Here is a 24091-nt window from a genome sequence, read left to right as displayed (position 1 = left end):
AGTGTGTTAATGTGTGTACCATGTTGCTGTTTATAATCCATATGTCACATTATCTCAAATTATGAGAAGAAATGCCTTCCATTGCTGCCTTGTTACATTCATATCAGTGTGTGTGTTAATCAGAAATATTTTCCTGTAACTGGGAAGGTAGAAATGACCATTATTTATTCATGTGGCTTCCTCTCGTGTGTGCGACCCTTTCTACAAGTGGGTGTCCGTAACTCTGGCAGGCTCTTATCCTAAGGGTTAATTCATTTACTGTTGATTATATAAAGGCTGTGACTGACATCAAATCTAAAGTAACATGGTCTTTTATTAGTTAAAATGTATAATAAGTGGCATAGGGGAAATGGAAGCACCTCATATAGATAGAATACTATCTATCTATCTATCGATCGATCGATCGATCTATCTATCTATCTATCTATCATCTTTCTCTCTCTATCTATCATATATCTATCATTTATCTATCTATCATCTATTTATATGCCTCCCTCTCTGTGTCAGTGTCAGTTTATCATCTGTCTCCTACTATCATTTTTTATCTATCTATTTTATCTACCCATCTTATTTATCTGCCTGTCTCTCTCTGTCCCTCTGTCTCTATCTATCTATCTGCCCCCCCTCTCTCTCTCTGTCTATCATCTGTCTCCTTCTATCATTATCTATCTATTTATCTATCTATATATCTATTTTATCTATCCATCTATTTATTAGTCTATCTGTCATCTATCTATGTAACAGCCCCCCTCTCTATCAGTCTATAATCTGTCTCCTTCTATCATTATCTATCTATCTATGTTATCTACCCATCTCTTTATCTGTCTCTCTCTCTCTCGCTGTGTCTCTGTAATATCTATCTACCTTTCTATCATCATCTATCTCTACCCACCTGTCTGTCTGTCTTTCTTTCAGTACCAGACAGACAAAGACCCTGTGCCCTTACCAGCAAGCAGGCAGACAGGCAGCAGGCAGCGGAAGACTAGTGCAGAGAGTATTTCACTTGCCATCACACCCCAAGCTCACACCCAGCTCCAGAGCTGATCTGGGATCCAGCAGAGGGGTCACAAGGGGCTGCTCCCCAAATTCTGGGAAAACAACACAGAAACCCTTCAGTACAATCCAATGACTCAGGGATGTAGGCAACCCCCCCCTCAATAGCTGTACATGAAATAACCCTGCAAGACACTTACCTGCCCTCTCTTCATGGCCAGAGTTGGGCTGTGAGTGAGAAACCTTCCAAGTGGCGAGGGGAGGTGCCTGGGAAGAGAAGGGATGGGATCAATCACATATCCAGGACCTCTCTGGACACTTTCTGCTGCTGTCAATCAGTCAGTGATTAAGGATCATGGATTATTATCCCTTATTGCTGCTTCTCTTCTCACACCTTCCAGGGTGAACCACCATCCGGCACTGAGCTCCCTCTGCATTACTTGTTATGTGTAGAGGCCTAAGTGCACTAAGTGGTGCTATCCCATCACAGCAGGAGATGCCTGGCTGCCAACTCATGTCAACAAACCAAGAGGTGCCTCACAGCTCACACTGCTATAGAAAATAAACCCATTCAAGCCTTAAAGAGCAATTACAGTCATAATTATCTGATTTATATGATCCTTTTTCACCTTTGTGTGTCTATAAACAGCCGACAGTCAGAAACTGCCTCCCTAGCTGTCCCAACATGCTCAGCCAAAAGCTGGAGGATAGCGACACCTTTACTTGTCACATGACACACATTTCACTGTATTGTCTGTAGTTCAATACAATGCAGGGGGCGAAGGGATATAACTGGGCTTTGATTCCCCTACACACCCTTTTGTTGCCTTAGCCTACAGCAGAATATTTGTGGACCCCAGTATTGTTCTATTCAAAATACAGCCAATTCTCATCATATTCCCACGAAAATGGAAATGGACCTATGGACGAGGTTCTGCTCCAGAGCCAACTGCAGTTCCGCAACATGTAATTACTATAGAGGGATTGTAGCGTGGCTTTGGGAGGAATATTTATTAACCCATTAGATTCCCACCCCAGCACCACAATGTATAGATCTGTAATCTGATCTCCAAATGCTTTTAACTATACGTTAAATAATGAAACACACAGACATGGGGTGTACTGAGTGCGGTACCACCATTGATCTGGCTCTGGTCCTGCGCCGCTGACAATAAAACAGCTTAATCACTAGATAATAATATTAATAATAAAATATGTGATTCCGTTGTATCCTTCCAGTATTCTCCATGCCATGAATATTTTCGGTTACACACAACCAATGTTGCCTCTAATTCCATCTCAGCTATGTGCATAAAAAAATTGTCAGAATTAATACAAAATTTTGTGTTTTCACACAAAAGTCTTTGGGGCAAATTCACTAAGCGCCGAAGGCTAGCGTTACTTCGCTAGCGTTTGGCATTTTCGTTACTGCGCAAATTCACTAACGAACGCTGGCGTAGTTTCGCTAGTGTTACTTCGCACCCTTACGCCTGGCGAAGTTTCGCTAGCGACGTAACTACGCAAATTCACTAACGCGCGCAGTGTACTGAACGCTACCTTTTACGCTAGACTTCCTTCGCCACCTCAGACCAGGCGAAGCGCAATAGAGTAGATAGGGATTGCTTCAAAAAAAGTTAAAAAAAAAGTCCCAAAAAACGCTGGCGTGTTTTCTACATTATGGGTGATAGGCTGAAAAAGATCGAAAAATTTTTTGGGGCTCCCCTCCTTCCCCCCTACATTTCCTGACTCATGGCAACTTACCTAGACAGTGGGCACATGTGTAGGGCAAAATAAAATTTTTATTTGATGTTTTGAAGCTTTTGTAGCCATTTGTAGTGCTGATACGTATTCCTCCATTGAAATTTTAATTTGGCGCCGTATGCAAATTAGCCTTCGCTAGCGTAACTTCGCTTTACTTAGCAAAGCAACGCTAGCGCAACTTCGCAACCTTACGCTACCCCCGAGCGCAACTTCGGATTTTAGTGAATTTGCGAAGAGCTGGCGAAACTACGCCTGGCGAAGTGTGGCGAAGTGCGGCAAAGTGCGGCGAAGTTACGCCTGGCGCAACTACGAATCTTAGTGAATTTGCCCCTTAGTGTGCACCACAATTTGTCGGAACATTGTCGGTGGCATTTTTCTGGCTTTTAAAAGAATCCACAGATTGCCAGTCTGGGCCTGCCTGTAGCCGGCATTGATGCAACCAGGACCCCTTTTTATCAATAAATAAAATTATTCATCTTTTATCATTCTTTACATTCTCCAGGATTCTTTAGCTCCATCTTCATCTGCTCACCTGACATTCTCATTTAACACACGTTCCAAGTAAAGCCGCCTATCCATCCCCTGAGATTACAAGGGCAACGTCCGAATGTTGATCTGCCAATCAAAAGAAATCAATGTAGAAAGAAACAGAGAAAGTCTTGTACCAATTTTTTATTATGTCAACTTAATAAAAACTTTTTGGATTTTAATTAGGGGTTCACGGGCATAATTTTGTTTTAAATCAAATTTTGAAGCCATACCGCCCAACATTTTGAAAATAGAAAGAGGGACAAAAAGTTTTGCCGAGCACAGTGCAGTGAAGATTTTTTGACCACACTAATTTTATGGGCACACCCCCTAATTACCATGTCTATTTTTCAAAAGTCTGAACACATATCTGTGGGGTTTTTATGTGTTATTACAGTTTTGCTAATGAAGGTGAATTGCCCGTTTAAGCTGCAAGTCACAGTTTCCCCAAGAGACCTACTTATCTTAAATTGTTACAATTGTTTCTTTGCTTATCTTAAATTGTAGCAAATGTATCGAAGTGCACCTGCCATGTATTCTGGGCTCTCTGCCAAAAGCCAATTACATTTTAGAAACATTGTATCTTTTTCTGGCTATTCAGTGCAGAAGATCAAAGAGGGATATTTCACTTACAATCCAGGACTGCTGGTTGAGCAAAATCGGGACTGTCCCACGAAAAATGGGACAGTTGGGAGGTATGTGAAGCTGCCCTAGGCACCGGATTGGACCTCACCTGGAAAATAACTGACTTCTACTTCTTTAGTTGGTTCAAGAGTCGAAACCTGGAGTTTATCGAATGGATAAACACATGTTGCTTTCAATGGCAAATACATTTAAATTTTTGGAATTATTGGATATTGAGAAGTTGCTTAGAATGGCATTACCTTTTAATATGCAAAAAGCTGTTTTGGGTCCTCCACTCTGTTCTGGTAGAGAAAAGCCAAAGAACATCCCTGCGTTCTATTAACCTAAGACTAGGAACCATATTAATGTAAACAGAAAGCAGTCCTGCTGGCAAGGAAAGAGTTAATATGGGGGGGCATGCTGAGTGCTGGTGACATAATGGTTCTGCCCAAACTCTCTCAGTCTCTTCAGGTCTCCAGGGAGCTGGCCTCAGCTTTTAGCCGGGAAGAGCTTCATATATATATATATATAAATATATATAAATATACAGTTTATAGACCTATTACGTAACTGAGTGGCACAGGATGATGGGCATTTCAGCTCATTGGGTACCAGCACTCAAATCAGTCTAAATGTAAGAAGAATTATAAACATTGATAAGTACGTGTCTATTTCCCATTTTTGCACATTTTTATTTCTACACCACCCAACCCACTGTCACGGTTCTGGCCAGACACCAAGGGGCACATTTACTAAAGAGCGAATTGTGTTTTTCTGACGATTTTTTGTTATAAAGACAATTCGCAGCGGCATCGCCTATTTACTAAAAGATGAGCAACACTCTAAACTAGAAAATTACCTTGTTGCTGGAGAACTTTTGCTGCGTTTCGCCAGGTGATTTTTTTTTTGCTCAGGAGAACGATTGTAAATCCGCCAATTCTGCAAAAAGTGTTCAAAGTGTTAAAATTTAAGTTTGTTACCCTTTTCACCAAAAAACTATTTTGCCGGATTTTAATTGGCAAATTAATACAATGAAACTACATCCTCAACATTATTATATCAGTGACACCCTATCCTGTATTCCAAAAAAGTCATAAGCAAATGTCAAAACGCTGGTTAAAAATATCATATTTACACTTCTTTTTCAACATTTGAAGCTCATTCCTTTTGCTTCCTTGGACATTTTTAATAAAAAGTGACAATTCCAGCAGTTTCACTAACATCACTAATAAATACATACATAGGACCTTCATATACCGACTGAATTTAATTGACGTAAGCATAAGTAAGTTAAAGTCTCGTTAGGAAAAAAATAACACTAGAGAAAATTAGTTATGAAATTTTCGCGCCAACAAATCATCGAATGTACACCAGAGTTCATTTGCCGAGACATAATTGCTCATTTTGATGAATTTGTGCGTAAGTAAATGAGCCCGCTAGAGAGACAATGGCAGCCAAAGCCAGGCTGAAACTAGAAGCAGGGTCAGTGAATCATTCAGAGAAGGAAACAGAAGATAAAAACAGAATCAGAGCCTTTTAATATATACAGTATGTGTAGTAGCCTTCAGCCTTATTCTTTTATATGGTCATGGAACACCTAGGTGACTTGTAATATCCTTATATTTTACAACAGGGGGTACTTTATTCACTATATAATCCATGAGTAATACTCATTAGTGACTTCTAATATAATCCCTTATAAGGGATAATGCACCCCCACTGTAAATTATAAGGATATTACAATTTGCCAAGGGGTTCTGTGACCATATAAAGGCACAAGGCTGTAGGACAGGGAACTCATATTATAATGGATAATGTACCCCCTACTGTAAATTATAATACACGAGTGATACTCAGAGTTCCCTGTATAACTCAGCCTGCAGCCTTGTGCCTTTATATGTCACAGAACCCCTCAGTGACTTCTAATATCCTTATCATTTACAGTAGGGGGTACATTGTCCCTTATAATACATGAGTAATACTCAGAGTTCCCTGTATAACTCAGCCTGCAGCCTTGTGCCTTTATATGGTCACAGAACCCCTCAGTAACTTCTAATATCCTTATCATTTACAGTAGGGGCTACATTATCCCTTATAATACATGAGTGATACTCAGAGTTCCCTGTATAACTCAGCCTGCAGCCTTTGCCTTTATATGGTCACAGAACCCCTCAGTGACTTCTAATATCCTTATCATTTACAGTAGGGGGTACATTATCCCTTATAATACATGAGTGATACTCAGAGTTCCCTGTATAACTCAGCCTGCAGCCTTGTGTCTTTATATGGTCACAGAACCCCTCAGTGACTTCTAATACCCTTATCATTTACAGCAGGGATACCAAAATGTTCATTTCTTATCAGTGGTTTTATACTGGACAGTGACCTGAAACAGACACTAAAATTTTCTCCTTTAAATACTGAGCTGGAAAATCCTGTAAGTGAATAGTAGAACTCCCCGCAGGCTCCTGCTGTCTGTAACAGATCTCAAATAAATGTTAATCAGCAGAAAACGCAACTCTTAATGATCAGAGATCACCGGCTCTTGCAGGTATAATTGACAAGTTATGAGATACAGCAAATTTTTCAAATGGAAATGGAAAAGTCTCTCTCAGCATCCGAATGCAACGACGATGCGAAATGATCTGAGGAGGAGAATTTATTGCAGAGCAGACAGAGGCTGGGACTGATCTCTATACATAATGTAAAGTGCAGAAATGTGCCAAGGGGATTAGGGCCAGGGGCCACACTCTTGGAAACCAGGAGCTAAATTAATATTTCTTCCGATTTTCTTTATTTTTGTATAGCGAATCTGTTTGAGGAACACAGGAGTCTGGGAATATTTAGACATTGAATGCTCTGGTATAAAAAGTTGGATTTGAGCATTCTAATGTCCTGGTTGGCTGCTTGCTCAAACCTTGTGGATATTCTAATGATCTGATTGGTTCCTTACATTAGCCTTGTATGCATTCGCACATATTGACAAACCTTCAGATAAGGCATTTGGGGGTGAATTCATTTATGGGGCTAATTGACATTGCCAGGACCACCATCAAGGGGGCACAGGGGGTACATTTGTATCGGGCCAGGGCCCAAAAGGGGGGCCCGGCTGTTCTGCACTTTCCGAGTTAGCCGGTCCCTCCTTGACATTGCCGAACCGGCAAAGTCCCGTAGAGCCAAAGATCCGAAGAGCCGAAGTCCCGAAGCTGCGAATGGAGCTGAAGCCACGAACAGAGCCAAAGCCGTAAAAAGACCCAAAGTGCAGAAGACCTGAAGCCATGAAAAGACTCGAAGTTAAAGTCCTGAAGCCGCAAAAAGATACAAAGCCTCAAAAAGAGCCTAAAGTAAGTTTCACTGAACACCAGTGTGTTTTTTTTTTTTTAATTTTTATTAAACCCCTGGCCACCAATGTATTGTTTAAATACTATATAGGCCCCTGGACACCAATGTTTCTTTTTAACTTGTAAGGGTGGGCACTGACCACCAATGTATTTTTAAAAACTTTTATGTGGGACCCTGGCCGCCAATTTTTTTTTTTAACTTATAATTGGGTCCTGACCACCAATGGCTTTTTATAACTTGCGGGGGGTTTACCATTTTTAGCACAGTGGTGTGGGGTGGGAATGATCAGGGGTGAGGCTTGGGGGCTGGGGTGGGCGGGGACCAGGGGGTCCAGAAAATTTTGTTTTTACGGGGCCCCGTGATTTCTGATTGCGGCCCTGGACTTTGCACCCCGGAAGTTTGTGTCTTTGAATAGTTAACTCCTAACCCCAAGGGACCAATATCAGACTCTACCCAGGAGTTATACAAGAGCTTTCCTGCTGTTTCTGCAGGTTTTTCTGTTGTCCAATCATATTCTGCAGATTGCCCTGAATTCACAGTGTGTTTAATAGACAATTACATTGTATCCGTAGGGAGTAATGTCTGGGGAGCCACTAAGAGGTCTGTAAATGAACACTAAAGACAAATGCTGCTGAGCTTGGACGGATGACTCCCAGAAGACTCCTTTGAGTGCCTGTTGTAAAGGTTGAGAAATGTCCAGTTCTAAACTTGTTCACTCTGTCAAAGAGCTTCCAGTGAGTCTGAACTGGGGGTTATTGGAAATGAGTGGCATTTTGGTCTCTGTACAGAGTTATTTTGTGAGGCCAAGACATCAGAGTAAGACTCTATACATGACCTATTTCACTGCCTGGACACAATGCGGGACTTGTATATGGTGGGGTTCTACCAGAAAACTTCAATTGTCTACCTTTTTTATTACCTTTATCTTCTTTTGTCTTCTCTTTCCCCCTTTGTCTTCTCTTTCCCCCTTTTCTGTTATAGTTTTAGTGTTTCTTGTCTGCTCCTGTCTTATCATGTTACATCTTCCCCCTCCCATTTTCCTTTATTAATTTTATTCAATCTCCCACTTTTATATTCCCCAACTGCTGGCAGTACTCTCCCTCCTCATTGCTATTCACTCTTCCGTCACCCTCTCCATATGTCTCTTTATTCCCCAACCTCTTTGTCCTTGTCCTTGTCTCTTTCACTCATCACACCTCTTTTCTGCCTATCCGGTTTTACTATACCCTATACTTCCTCTTCTCTCCCCTTATATATTTCACATCCCCTACCATCTCTCTACTCCCTAACCCCCCTTCCCTTCCTCTCTTTTCCTCTCCCTCATTTCTCACTACTTTCCTTTTCTATTCCCACAAACGGTTTGGTCTTAGTCTCCCTCATCCTCCCTCTTCTCTTCCCTTATATATATCTTCTCTGTCTCTCTACTCCCTAACTCCCCTTCCCTTTTTCTCTCTACTTCTGTCTCTCATCCCCTAACTTTTCCTTTTCTTGCCCAGCTGTTTGGCCTTACTCTCCCCATCCTCCTTCTTTTCTCCTCATTTATATTTCTTCTCCCCCCCCCCATTTGTCTCTCAATTCAGCGCTGCACAATATGTTTGCGCTCTAAAAATACATGTTAATAATAATAATAATAATGATAATTCCCTAACCCCCATTCCCCTTTTCTCCTTCTGTTTCTCACCCCTTTTCCTTTTCTATTGTCCCCCCCACCTGGCCTTACTCTCCCCCATCCTCCCTGTTCTCATCCCTTCTATATTTCTTCTCTCCTCTTGATTTGTCTCCTTACTCCCGAACCCCCTTTCCCTTCTCTTCTCTTCTCTTTTCTCCTTCTGTGTATCATACCCTTCCATTTGCTTTGCTTTTCACCCTGTTTGGACTTACTCTCACCATATTCACTCTTTCTCTCCACTTCTCTACGTTTTTTCTCCATTTGTGTTTCTTTTGCCTAACCCCCTTTGGTTTCTTTCCTCCTATGTGATATTCTCTTCATTTGTCTCTGTAATTTCTTACACCATTTTAATTTCTCTTTCCATGTTCTATCTCATCCTCTATCCTTTCCTTTTCTTCCCTGTCAGTATTTCTCTTTACGTTCTTTTTCCAATTTCTTCCTTCTGTCCCACAGCAGTTGCTCCCACTAGTCAATTTGGGTTCTATCACCCAGAAAAGGGCTTAGAAGTACTGCGTAAGGCATGGAGGGCTGCTGACGTGAAAAGGGTCGTAAAGTAGTATGGGAAAGTGGCCACAGTCTGGAGCACAACATTCTGTGACTGAGCAGGAGGCCCAGTCCTGAAACCTTCCAGTGACCAAGAATAAAGGAGAATATCTGTGGAACTACCAGTTTCAGTTGACTTGTAAGGTTTAATACAGGAGTCACTGAAGCCCAGCCTAGTGTAAGATCTCTCATTTCAGAGATTTTGTGACCACCCAGACCTTGCCTGTTCATATTTTCTCCTGACCAATCATATTTCTTTAAACTTGAATTTTATTTTACAATAGTTACTCTGTGTCTGTAGGTATAATATCTCAGGAGCCACTAAATGTAAATTAAAGAAAAATCGTGCATAGTGAATGACTTCTGACAAGCTCCAAATAATTCCTTAATATAAAGTGATTTCCTTTACAGGATATTATCTACAGATTGCAGACTTTGACAAACCTTCTTGGTAAAGGAAATTCACCTCTCACTGTGTTTTATGGTAGTTCTACCGTAATGGGGAGGGTGATGCCGGAGAGTCACTAATAGGTCTGTAAGTGAATAGTAAAGATGCTGAGCTTGGAGGGCAGGTCCCAAAAGACCCTTTTTCCTTTCTCCTGTAGGGTTGGCCTTTCACTAAAGAACTGGCCGCTAGATCTGCATATATAATCAATTGTTCCATTTCAGGGATTTTGTGATGTGCAGAGGAAAGACATGTTTCCATTTCACAAGTGAAGCCTCCGCCCTGCCCATTGCAGATGATTCTATTGGACTGGGGGTCTGCACCACAACTTGCCCCAGAATTCACAGACACCATATAGCTTGGCAAATAAGCTGCATTTAACTGGTTTACTTGGGGTATTATAACATGTTATTCAGGGACCTGCATGGGACCTGTTATTCAAAATACTTGGATCCTGGGGTTTTCCGCAATTTGGATCGTCATACCTTAAATCTACTAGAAAATCATTTAACCGTTAAGTAAACCCAATAGGCTGGTTTTGCCTCCAAAAAGAATTAACTATATCTTAGTTGGGATCAAGTACAAGCTGCTGTTGTATTATTACAGAGAAAAAGGAAATAATTTTTAAAAAATTTGATTATTTGTATAAAATGTAGTCTATGGGAGTTGGCCTTTCCATAATCAGAGCTTTCTGGATAACAGGTTTCCAGATAACGGGTTTCCGGATAATGGATCCCATACCTGTATATAAAACATCTCTCTATACAAGTTAATTGGAGAATGGCCCTCAGGCACCATAATAAATAGGTATGTCTACCTGCTACCCCCACATCTTGCTGCACTACATCTCACCCCCTAAAGCCATTTCTTATTTCCCTTCAATACTCACACATATCCCCCCAATTGGTATATGCTTAAATGTAAATGGCTGTCTTTACTAAATCTTGCTTATATGTGCCTGACAATGTATATTATTTAGTAAAGCTGGTGTTTAGGGGAAAATTAATTAATTAATTCTTGAAAATGTCACGTTATGTGATTCCCAGGGAACAGTTTTCCCTAGTATTCGTGTCTCTACCTCCTTTACATCAGTCCCCAAGACAAACAGATGTATCAATTATATATTCATGTAAGGTTCTACCATGCCCACCAGTAGAGCTTTCCAAAGGACAAGAGGGAACCCACTGAGATTAATACAAAGGAGGTTCCATTCATGTTTGCAGAACTGCTGTCTGTCAGTGCCTTTAGTGCTCTATTGTATCTGTACTGTTATTCATGTGAATTTTTTACCCAAGGAATATTTTTTAAGCAAAGCATCTACATTATATAATTTGGGGTAAGTGTGTGTTACATATTTTCCAAATGACCATCCTGACGATTTGTGGAAAGTTATAATCATCTTAAGAGAGGACATTGGCTGTTGAGATTTGTGGCTCCGACAGGTACAAACTAATTATCAACATTGCCATCTACTGATCATTTGTGATAACAGATTGTGCATAAAGGCAATGTAGAATACGCTCTGTACTGATTCTAAGTCAACATCCCCTTTATTTTCTGCTTTCATAGAAAAATATGAAGGTGTTACATAGCTAATTTGGGTTGAACTGAGTTGGGTGTCATTGAAAGTTAGATCCAATATATCTAGGGGGATCTTAAATTTCTAGCAGATGTATTAGAGCTCACTCAAATAGCTGATTCCAGTACAAACACAATCTAACAAAATAACTGCCTTTTGCACAAATCCTGCATGTAGAAAGACATGATCCCTGGTGATTTTAATAGAGTGAATTCTAATACATCTTATAGGAAAGAGGAGCCTGTCCTATAAGATATATTGGATCTAACTATCAATGAATATATGACACCCAACTGCTGCATGAAGAGAGAATGAAAAACAAATGGATAGTGAAGATAAACTTGATTATTTCAGAAACAGTACAGAATTTTTAATTGATTGTATTTAGAAAACTTTTTATTTCAGTGTGCTAAAAGCTTATATTAATTTTTCATTTTTGCAATAATTCCCCTTTAAGATTACAATAGTCTTGAATATTAACGGAATTATCCAAGCCCTTCTTAAGGGCATTAATAGAATCTGCCATCACCCTTTGGCTCCTTTATCCTCCTTAAGCAGCTTCAAATGAAGGTTCTATTCCACTGTCTGTCTATAATGCCCTCTAATGTACTTGCAAAGAGTCATCATGTTCCCCAAAGACTCTCACTGCCCTTCCTGTGGGTCACCTCTCTTTCCCTAAGCGACAGTATTTCCCTGGGTATTTTCCTGACAGTAGCATCTATTGTTCCTTCCCCTGCCCCAGTGATTTATTATAGAGACTATGATGAACAATGTCTCACTGTTGTGCGGATGCCTCCTGCTAATGACTCCATAAGGCTAAGGCCATACAGGGCCAAAATCAACTCACAGAAATCCACTGGCTGATTTCAGCCCCTGCCACAGGCAGTAGCCTCCTTCACACTTAGCGGATTTTGGCGAGAAATGCGAAGTTGCTTGTTTCTTTGCCGAAATCTGCTGAGTGTTCCAGATGGTTCCAGATGTGAAAAGAAGAAGGAGGCTACTGCCCCTGGTAGGAGCTAAAATTGGCTAGAGGCTAGCCTTTCTGGCACTCTTTGGCAAATCAGAAACTTTAGTATTTCCTCTTTCAAGTTGCTATTGCAGTTAGGATTAAAGAAAAAAGAAGGCACAACTGCCACCTGATATCTCTTTAGTCCCAATCATAACTACTCAGCAGCATCAGTTCCAGTGATATGAGCGGTGCCGCATCCTAGGTCTCCGTACAATACTGAAGATGATTAGAGAAATGATTTGTCCCCAAATCTCTCTAAAGAACCATAGACCTCTGACTGCTGTACTGTCTGATATTGTTTTATTTGGCTTTTAAAGCTGGCAATGTCTTCCTTGTTTACACCAGCCTTTGCAGCCTCTTTCTCAAGGACTAATACCAGTTTTAGAACAATCCTTTCTAAGATATAGGGACCAAAAGAAGGGCCGGAAAGATTACTTGGCTCTTACCAACCACTGACAAACAGAATCATAGAACTCAAACTTTGACAGAACAATCTGGAAAAGCTCATTACAGGAGCTCTAAAATCAATGCCAAACCTACAGAGCCCCTTCCAAAGTCAATCACTCATGGCAAATGGTCTAAGAAGTTGGTTAAAAGATCTTTAATATCATCTCCCATGACTTGATGAAAGCCATATCAATCTTGCTGCTCCTATCATTGCAGAAATAGGTGTGATTTGCTCACCTGCACCAGAGGGGGCTACATCTCCCAGGCCAGCCTGCTGCACTGCCCCACCTAGGAAGGCACCAACATGTTTATTTAAAGCTTCCAGTTCTATCCTCTGGTCTTAAAACCTGATTAAAGTCCCCAATGAATATAATAAGCACTGATGTGCATAAATACAACTTTACTTCACTTAAAAGCAATTTCCTTTTGACTTATTTGTCAGTCTTATTTCCCGTAGAAGCACAATATCCGCACAGAGCCTCTCTAAGGACTGGAATGCTTCTTTCCTGGCTTTAGGGGCCTTTAAACTGCAAACATGCAAATGACTGGTTGTACTCATGTTTCAAAAATGATTTAAAATATCTGCCCTGATCTTCTTCCTCTTCAGCATTTATATCTCTTCATCTGCATCCCTTTAACTTCTTCCAGGAAGACAAGCTCATCTCCCTCCAACCCTCCCTGTTGATAAGGTGAGACAAATTGTGCAACAATTCGAATCGTGCAACTTTTTTGATTTTTTGCCCGAAAACCAAAAATATTTTGCCCCCCATTTATAGGCCTGCCCCACCCAGCTGATGATATCACAAAAGGGGCGGGCAGGGCAAGAGAGTGCCTATAAAATCAGTAGCCGGAAGCAGTGTAAGGTTGCGGGCAGGGAGAACAGGCAGAAGAGCTGAACCTGAACTCACCTGTGATCCGCAAATAGCGAGGTGAGGTCGGACCAAACCCATGGGTACCGGGCCGGCCACACATCGATACAACTATTGTATCAATTCTAACAGCTGCCTTTAATGAAACTCAGGGATTCTGCTCAGCAGGGACAAAGATAAGAAATGCATCAACTAAATGTATCAATTTAGAACAAATTACAGAGTCGGTGACCCCCCCCTCCAGAGCTGCTTCAGAAAGACATAAGATGAAACGTCAATATTAGAAAAACTGTCACAAACAGAAAATATAAACCAACTGAACTGAATAACAAAGTGTTGGAAGGTGAACAACCCCTTTAAATATTACTTTCCCTGCCATCTTCCTTGATGTTCCCACCACCTTCCATCCCTCTTCATCCAAGTTTCCGGAGCTTTGGGACCCCCCAACGTGTCCCCTGGGGCAAGTTTCTACTTTTTTTATTCTCCCTAATGTCTCCTTCTAATTAACCTCTGCCCTTTCCTGCTCCATTGCAACCTCTCCACTGGCAGAAAGAGTTCCTCCTCTACCCCTGGGCAAGCCTTGTGATATTATGCCAAACATCTGGCCACTGACATATGAGCCCACTGTATAGTTTATGTTTCATATGTTAGAAAATGTAGGGGGGAACCCAGTTACCCAAAAAATTTTTTACAGACCATGGCAGGCTATTTCTCTGAAAAAAGGAAAAGACGCCAGCATTTTTTGGGACTTTTTCCACGAAAAATTGAGGAAGTCCTATGCACTCCATTGCACTTCGACTGGTCTGAGCTGGCGAGTCTGGCGAAAGAGGTAACGTTCAGTAAAATCCGCATCATAGGGAATTTGCAGAGTTACGTCCATTTGTCAGAGCGAAAATTCACCTGGCGATAGAGTGTGAATGATCGATAGCGTCTATCTCTATTGCTAGCGAAGTTACGCCTGTGCCCGTCAGTAAATCGGCGAAGTGCCTGAATGACGTGACATGGTCTGTTATAAAGGCAAAAATTTCACCAATGAGCCCATTGTTCCTGGGAACTTCTCCCCATCCCACCTGACTCTCACAATATTGAAAAACTTGCTCCTTAAAGGAGCCATTTTCCTGCCCCTGACATTGACCAGGCTGTACCACTTTTTCTTTTTTCATCTGTTCCCCATTATTTGGCTGCATTACTGGTTCCCCCCCTGTCACCACCTGCTCACCCACCACCCTGCACTCCCCCATTCTCATTCATACCACTGGTACCCTCCGCTTGTGCCCCTTATTTAGGTCTTAACAATGTCCATAGTCCCAGCAATATCATATTCCATATCCTAATCCAGCTCTTTATATACCGGGGCCATTCTATGTATGCCACTAGCAAGGGCAGTGATTTTTATTTCCCTCATAAATGTACCATTCAGTTCAATCTTCCTCAATATCTTTAAAGAGGTGGTTCACATTTAGGGGCCGATTCACTAAGCTCGAGTGAAGGATTCGAATTAAAAAAATTCGAATTTCAAAGTATTTTTTGGGTACTTCGACCATCGAATTGGTTAAATTCGTTCGAATTCGAACGATTCGAACGAAAAATCGTTCGACTATTCGACCATTCGATAGTCGAAGTACTTTCCCTTTAAAAAAAACTTCGACCCCCTACTTCGGCAGCTAAAAGCTACCGAAGTCAATGTTAGCCTATGGGGAAGGTCCCCATAGGCTTGCTAACCTTTTTTTGATCGAAGGATTTTCCTTCGATCGTTGGATTAAAATCCTTAGATCGATCGAACGCAGGATTAGCGCTAAATCGTTCGACTTCGAAATTCGAAGTCGAACGATTTTAGTTCCCAGTCGAATATCGAGGGTTAATTAACCCTCGATATTCGACTATTGATGAATCGGCCCCTTAATGTGTTATAGAACGGCCAATTCTAAGTAACTTTTCAATTGGCTTTCATTATTTATGTTTTACAGTTTCTTAATTATTTGCCCTTTTCTTCTGACTCTTTGCAGCTTTCAAATGGGCGTCCCTGACCCCTTCTAAAAAGCAAATACTCTATAAGGCTATAATTGTATTGTTATTGCTACTTTTTATTACTCATGTTTCTATTCAGGCCTCTCCTATTTAAATTCCTGTCCCTTACTCAAATCAATGCATGGTTGCTAGGGTAATTTGGACTAGTGATGTGCGGGTCAGGGTTTTCCTGACCCGCACCTGACCCTAACCCACCCTGCTCCAGCCCGTGCCCGCCCGCACCCGCGCTTCTGGGGTCCTTTTATAGACCCCCGCCGACCCACAATGACGTCACAAAAGGGGAGGGGTGAGCCGACGCGAGACTATAAAACCGGAAGTCGGAAGCCGGCATTTGAAGGAAAACAGGAGAAGAGCTCAACCCGCACCCGTCGACCGAGGGTATCGGGTCGGCCCGCACGTCACTAATTTGGACCCTAGCTACCAGATTACTTAAAATGTAAATTGAAGAGCTGCTGAATAAGAAGCTAAATAACGCAAAAATCACAAATAATAAAAAATGAAAACCAATTGCAAATTATCTCCGAATATCACTCTCTACATCATACTAAAAGTTATTTCAAAGGTGAAAAACCCCTTTAATTATTGCATCAGAGACCAACCCTCCTTCCTGCTGCTTTAGGGGTGCTAAACACACATTTAGCTTAGCAAAGTCCGTAGCACACTGCAACCCAAAAGCATGAGCATGTTTAACCTTGTTTGCAGTCACAGCACCTGGAACACTTGTTAAAGGAACAGTAACACCAAAAAATGAAAGTGTTTTAAAGTACTGTAATGAAAATATCATGTACTGTTGCCCTGCGCTGGTAAAACTGATGTGTTTGCTTTAGAAACACTACTATAGTTCATATAAACAAGCTGCTGTGTAAATTGAAAAAAGTCTATATGGCACAGGTTAAATAGTGGATAACAGATACCATTATGTACTACAGAGATTATCTGCTATCTGCTGTGTAACCTGAGCCTTTTCTCATTTGAATGACTGCCCCCATTGTTACACAGCAGCTTATTTATATAAACTATAGTAGTGTTTCTGAAGCAAACACAGCAGTTTTACCAGTGCAGGGCAACACTTCATTATATTTCTATTACTTAAATTTTATGATGTTACTGTTTCTTTAATCCCCAACTAGGAGGCATCAGCCACAAGCTGTACAACGACACCAGAAGCACTTATATAATATCCATAATATAAAGCAGAGATGTCTGATTATCTATAGATACTGAACCCCCAGATAAGGCTATTTAAGGATTTGCTCCAGGGAAATTCCTTTATACTTTCATTTCCTTGTCAGACTCGGGGAGTTTATGATCACTATAAATGGAAAGGAAAGGAATGTGTTGATTTAATGGTGAGGAGGGACCTTTGGATATAAAATATTTGATATACAATGATCTACACAGAGATAAGTATACAGACAGACATACAGATACTATATATTGTTGTATGAGTATATCTTATTTATATGCCACTACTGTATATGAAGAGCTGTAAAATGTAACACAGTAAGTGGCACATGTTAAAAGACTATATATATACAGCGTATATATATATATATATATATATATATATATATAGATTGTTGATATAATAAATATATGCAGGTGCGAGAGTGTAAATATGTATTATACATATCTATCTATATATATATATCTATATATATATATATATATATATATATATATATATATATAAAATACATATTTACACTCTCGCACCTGCATATATTTATTATACCAACAATCTATATATATATATATATATATCTATATATATATATATATATATATATACAGAAAGTCCAAACGTACCCACACTCTTATTCCATTATTCAATGTTGGGTGCTTGGTCAAAGAAGTATTATGTAGTATTCGAAATGGACCAGCACTCCAATAGTCTTCAAACAAATGTGTTTATTGAGTCATCACTCGTGTAACCCAAATTTCGGCCCTTATTGGGGCCTTTATCAAGGATGATATCTTGTGAATTGTTGAAAGTGTATTAAAAAATCACATGTAAAGCCGACGTAACGTTTCGGTCCACACAGGGACCTTTCTCAAGGCACCCATGTCAAACCCCAAACATGTTTATATACCCATAATCCCATTATATATATATATATACACAAATATAATGGATACTTTACCCCTCTGTAAATGATAAGGATATTAGAAGTCACTGAGGGGTTGTTCTCTGATCATATAAAGGCACAAGACTGCAGGCTGAGTTATACAGGGAACTCTGAGTATCACCCATATATTATAAGGGATAATGTACACCCTACTGTAAATTATAAGGATATTAGAAGTCACTGAGCAGTTATGTGACCCTATAAAGGCACAAGTTGAGTTATAGAGGACACCAGTTGACATAATATCCTCGCATAGAGGGGAACAAGATCATATATATATGTGTATATACACACACACACACACACACACACACACTTTCTGTATTTTCCAATGCTGAATCACAGTTGTCATTAACCCCCTGTGTCCTGGCAATGAAGGGGTGACAGATGGAGGGTTAAAGCTGCTGCCAGTTGATAAGAGTAAGATCATGCGGAGCGTCTCGGGTAGAATGGCCTGCAGTGATGTTTCTCGACCTCCGTTTGATACACAATATGATACTTTAGGAGTGGGTCATGTGTTTGCCTATTGAGGGCATAGTCATTCTCACTTAAGCCCAAATCCCAGGAAAAAGAAAGAATTTCACTTCAGAGGGAGACCTGATTGGCTAAAGTGAAGGATTCACAGAATGGGGCTTCTAGGAATGATAAATCACTAATCCAGCCACTGGTGAATGGTTCCAGCAAGTGACATGATACCTGTCCGTGCCCCCTGGCACTAGTCTCCTCCCCGTGCAGTGTGCAAACAATGAAAGTGCTTGTACTAACAACTCGGCCAAACCCTGTCCCCTGAACTACCTGGGACTGTCCCAAGGTAATCACTGTCCCCAAACACCAGTTGTGTTCTATTTGCTAGTCTTCCCCTGTGCCTGAAGCTTGCGCTCTGATTGTGCAACAGTCTGTAACAGAACAGCCCAATACACCAATTGCTCTATGTACACAAAGCGCCAGTAACACACAGTGTGACAGTAAGTGACAGTGGGTTGGGTTACAGAGTGGGAGCAAGGAGCATTAAAGGGCCAGTGAGATCCTGGCTCATGTGCAACTCTATTAAGGGTGTGTGTGAGCATTAGGTGGTGGGCAAAGTTGTTGTGCATGTGTGAGCAGAGTATGTGTCTGGGAGTGAGTACTAATACATGCTCATGGGTAAATGGATGTGTGAGCCCAATCTACAATGGTTTGTACCAGGGGCAATCCTGGCCCTGCGCCGATTGAGGCAGCAGCAGTTGCTGCTGCCCCCTCTCCCCCAGAAATTCGCTCTTAAAGTACCAGGAGCAGCATTTTTGCTGCCACTGGTACCTAGTGGGGCGCTGCCGTCTGAGGCGACAGCCTCAACTCGCCTCATTGGCGAAGCACCCCTGGTTTGTACATAAGAGTTAGGTACCCCAATGCTTTATATGTATCCTTGAAGTGTAATGCCCACAGCTAAGTGCCCATGCTTGGTATTTAATGCAAACAGGTAGGTACCCTAGCAGCTTATGTATTGCCCACAGCTAAGTGCCTATGCTTGGTATTTAATCCAAACAGGTAGGTACCCTAGCTTATGTAATGCCCACAGCTAAGTGCCCATTGGTATTTAATGGCAACAGGTAGGTATCCTAGCTTATGTAATGCCCACAGCTAAGTGCCCATTGGTATTTAATGGCAACAGGTAGGTACCCTAGCTTATGTAATGCCCACAGCTAAGTGCCCATTGGTATTTAATGGCAACAGGTAGGTACCCTAGCTTATGTAATGCCCACAGCTAAGTGCCCATTGGTATTTAATGGCAACAGGTAGGTACCCTAGCTTATGTAATGCCCACAGCTAAGTGCCCATTGGTATTTAATGGCAACAGGTAGGTACCCTATCTTATGTAATGCCCACAGCTAAGTGCCCATGCTGGGTTTTTAATGGCAACAGGTAGGTACCCTAGCTTATGTAATGCCCACAGCTAAGTGCCCATGCTTGGTATTTAATGCAAACAGGTAGGTACCCTAGCTTATGTTATATCCACAAGTAGGTAGGTAGGTTCTCAGGTAAGTAAGTTTGATATTTAATGGCCACAATGTATATATAATAGCAATTAGCAACAAGAGACCATGATTGTTAAGTAATGCTCACAGGTAAGAACCCAGTGGAACATTACAGGGTGCCCTCCCGTCACATGACACGAAAGTGTATCTTTCTCAGCTTGTAAAACAAATTAGCAGGAGGGGGAGGGTGCGGGAGAAGGAAAGGGGGCGGAGTTGAGGGGAGAGGGAGGGGCGGGGTAACAGAAGGAGTTTGAGTCCGGGAGCTGCGCTACCAGCTGCTTTGGAAAGAGGGGGGACACTGCGGGTAACTAAGGGGGCAGAAGAGGGGATCCGGGAGTTATTGGAGGGGCAGGGAATACTCAGGACTGTGCAGGGAGCAGAGCTCTCAGAGAGGGAAGAGCAGTAGATACTCTGTGTGGGCTCAGAGTGAACAGGCAGGTCTGTAGGGGGCCCTGTACTTAGTGAGGGTTATATGGGGGCTCTGTGTTTGGAGGGTTAGGGGGGCAGTGTGTATAGACTGGGGTACCCTAGCACAGGGGGAGTTTATAGAAGGTAATTAGTTATAGGGCTGCTCAGTGATTGGGGACAAGTTGCATAGGGTGGTGTGTATGGGCACTTTGTATCAGGGCAGTGAGTATATGGCAGTTGCATGAGGGCAGCATATAGGTGGCACTGGGTATAGGTCCAGTATATAGGAAAGTTACTGTAGAGGGAGTTGGGGTAAAAAGTGTAAGGAACGGTGCCCCCCCAACAATCTCTTTACCGATCATCACCCCAGGATTATGGTGATTTGGTCCTGACTTCTGTCCTGCCCAGAGGAACCTCAGGATGGGAATGTGTTACAGTCTCAGAGCCAGACTGATAGGAAGCCACCACCCCATCACCTACCCCAGTGGCACATCGTGTGCTCTAGGAGGTGATGACACCGTCGATCCAAACTGCCCCAGGGTGGGGGCTGAGATAAAAGCCAAGCTAAAGGCGGATATTAAGAGGAGCAGAAGTATTGACAAGACCCTCAAAGCAGAGAAGAGAGAATATAAACAGATCCACAGGCTCCTCCTTCTCGGTAAGTGTACAATGGTTTCACTTAATTGTAAGCTCTTGGGCCAAATGCATCTGTATGATTAAGTAACCTCCTGTCCAGCCAGGGTCAGTGTTTAGCTCTGTGTAATCATGTTTTTTAACTCTGAATCCAAGCCACGTTAATTTTAATATAGATTGCATGCTTCTGTGCCAAGGGGGGTGTTTCTGCACGATATCTTTCCCATTAAGAAGTGCTAGTGATCCTTCCTTCCAGTTCCCCTGGGAACAGAAGTCTTTGGACATACGGGAACTACAGTGGAAATAATAGATTGTTAGCTTTTGGCCAAGCAATCTGGGTGTCGCATTGGGAAACTTGCTTGACCAGCTTCTTCTCATTCTGGTTCTTTCCAGTTACAGCATTAGCAATGGCCAGTGGCCCTTCCCTAAGCTGATAATAGTTGCTTTACATCCTGGGAAGTAATGAAGAATTAAAGGGAAACTTTAATCACGCCCTCTCTGTAATTTCCAGGTGTCAGGCTTGTGACATAGAAGAATTAGGGGATTCTGACTCTTTTGGGCGATACGGGACTGTGCTAGAGTCACATGATTAGGAAACAGCAGGCAGTTGCAGGAGGAACAGGAAATGACAGGGAAGTGTCTCTAATTCTCAGGGAAATAGAATAAAACCAGTTTCATATCGGTTTATTATTGTCTTTATCATACATTTGTAAATAAACTCCTCTCTAAAGGATAAGTATCCTCCGAAAAAGAAAAGACCAATCATCGTCTCTGTAAAGCAGAGATTGCATTGACTTTGCGACAACTGCCCGTTGTCTAAACAAAACCCCACCAACCTGTTGTGCTCAGTGGAGGACTCATTAGGCACCTAGTTTATTTTAACCTCTTGTGTGCTGGAGGGAAGAGCAGAAATCATTTCTACTGCTGCTCTTTGATGTTAATGAAAGGAAGTGATTTCTGCTGTGACTGTGGCACTTATTGGGCTATATGCTGACTATCATGTGAGTCGGGAATGCTTGCAACGAGGAGAAGCTAAAATTCCTGCTTTAACCCCCTAGTGCAACAGAGATGATGATGATGAAACAGCCGATATCTTTCTGTACGAGGGTAAAATCTTATTGGCCAAGAGAAATAGGTTTACTTTTCTAATGGCACAAACAAAACTTCCAGGAGGGTTGATGGCCGAAGAGGATGATGGGAGTGGTAGTTTCTCAGCAGCTGTGTTATTCTTTCTGATTGTGATGGCCATGAAATACTTGCAGTGTAAACATCGGATATGGGAAGTACACAAACACACTCCTAGCAAGTGGGAACAGTTCTCACTAACAACATCACAATCTGCTAAGTGAGGCCTTGTGTTTAGAGTAGCCTTATGACAGGAGACCAGGCGCGGCTTTCCCAGTGTTCTGAAAAGGAGGTAACAAAGTAAAAGGGGGAAATATGGTCCTCTAATAAAACCCCACCAACCAAAATACATTTCCTCGCTGATACTGACTCCAGTGATAAAATCACAGATATTATGATGAGATATAGTGAATAACGTACCCCCTATTTACAATATAAGGATATATAATTATATACATATATAATATAAGGATATTAACTTATAATATCCTTATATTTTACAACAGGGGGTACTTTATTCACTATATATATTTATACCAGCTTTCCTCCTATTGGGATATGAACTTGGTGCTGTGAGCAGTTGAGAATTGTATACTGTTTGCATTTCCCCCAGACATATACATTATTATTACAACTTCCTAAAAATGCCAATGAGTTATGTGACCTTGAGCCACTGACTTTCCACACTGCAATACAGTACAACACTGAGCAATACAGTACAACACTGAGCAATAGAGTACAACACTGAGCAATACAGTGCAACACTGTGCAATACAGTACAACACTGAGCAATACAGTACACCACTGCGCAATACAGTACAACACCGAGCAATACAATACAACACTGAGCAACATGGTACAACACTGAGCAATACAGTAAAACACTGAGCAGCACAGTGCAACACTGAGCAATACAGTGCAACACTGAGCAATACAGTGCAACACTGAGCAATACAGTGCAACACTGAGCAATACAGTGCAACACTGAGCAGTACAGTACAACACTGAGCAATACAGTACAACACTGAACAGTACGGTGCAACACTGAGCAATACAGTACAACACTGAACAGTACGGTGCAACACTGAGCAATACAGTGCAACACTGAGCAATACAGTGCAACACTGAGCAGTACAGTACAACACTGAGCAATACAGTACAACACTGAACAGTACGGTGCAACACTGAGCAATACAGTACAACACTGCGCAATACAGTACAACACTGAGCAATACAGGACAACACTGAGCAATACAGTACAACACTGAGCAATACAGTACAACACTGAGCAGCACAGTGCAACACTGAGCAATACAGTGCAAAACTGAGCAATACAGTACAACACTGAGCAATACAGTGCAACACTGAGCAATACAGTGCAACACTGAGCAATACAGTACAACACTGAGCAATGCAGTACAACACTGAGCAATACAGTGCAACACTGAGCAATACAGTGCAACACTGAGCAATACAGTGCAACACTGAGCAATACAGTGCAACACTGAGCAATACAGTGCAACATTGTGTGATACAACACAACACTGAGCAATACAGTACAACACTGAGCAATACGGTACAACACCGTGGAATATAGTACAACACTGAGCAATACAGTACAACACTGAGCAATACAGTACAACACTGAGCAATACAGTACAACACTGAACATAAAACAGTGCAACGCTGTTCAATACAGTGCAACACTGAGCAATACAGTACAACACTGAGCAATACAGTTCAACACCGAGCAATACAGTACAACACTGAGCAATACAGTGCAACACTGTATGATACAACACAACACTGAGCAGTACAGTACAACACTGAGCAGTACAGTGCAAAACTGAGCAATACAGTGCAACACTGAGCAATACAGTGCAACACTGAGCAATACAGTGCAACACTGAGCAGTACAGTACAACACTGAGCAATACAGTACAACAC

General features: G+C 41.6%; 1 protein-coding gene across 1 annotated transcript in view; it reads right to left on the bottom strand.

The window, feature by feature from the left end:
* The window catches only part of LOC108701777 (piezo-type mechanosensitive ion channel component 2), a 48480-nt gene extending 39302 nt beyond the window's left edge, over positions 1-9178 (bottom strand). The window contains exons 1-4 of the mRNA XM_041575822.1: positions 9130-9178; positions 6980-7176; positions 1194-1260; positions 1008-1088 (exon numbers count right to left, since the gene is read on the bottom strand). Coding sequence (XP_041431756.1) covers positions 1008-1088; positions 1194-1260; positions 6980-7176; positions 9130-9178 — 394 coding nt within the window. The remainder of the gene's footprint in view (positions 1-1007; positions 1089-1193; positions 1261-6979; positions 7177-9129) is intronic.
* Positions 9179-24091: the final 14913 nt, after the last annotated feature.

The sequence above is a fragment of the Xenopus laevis genome, chromosome 9_10L (assembly GCF_017654675.1).
Source record: "Xenopus laevis strain J_2021 chromosome 9_10L, Xenopus_laevis_v10.1, whole genome shotgun sequence".
Taxonomy (NCBI): domain Eukaryota; kingdom Metazoa; phylum Chordata; class Amphibia; order Anura; family Pipidae; genus Xenopus; species Xenopus laevis.
This window is presented reverse-complemented; position numbering and strand designations above follow the sequence as displayed.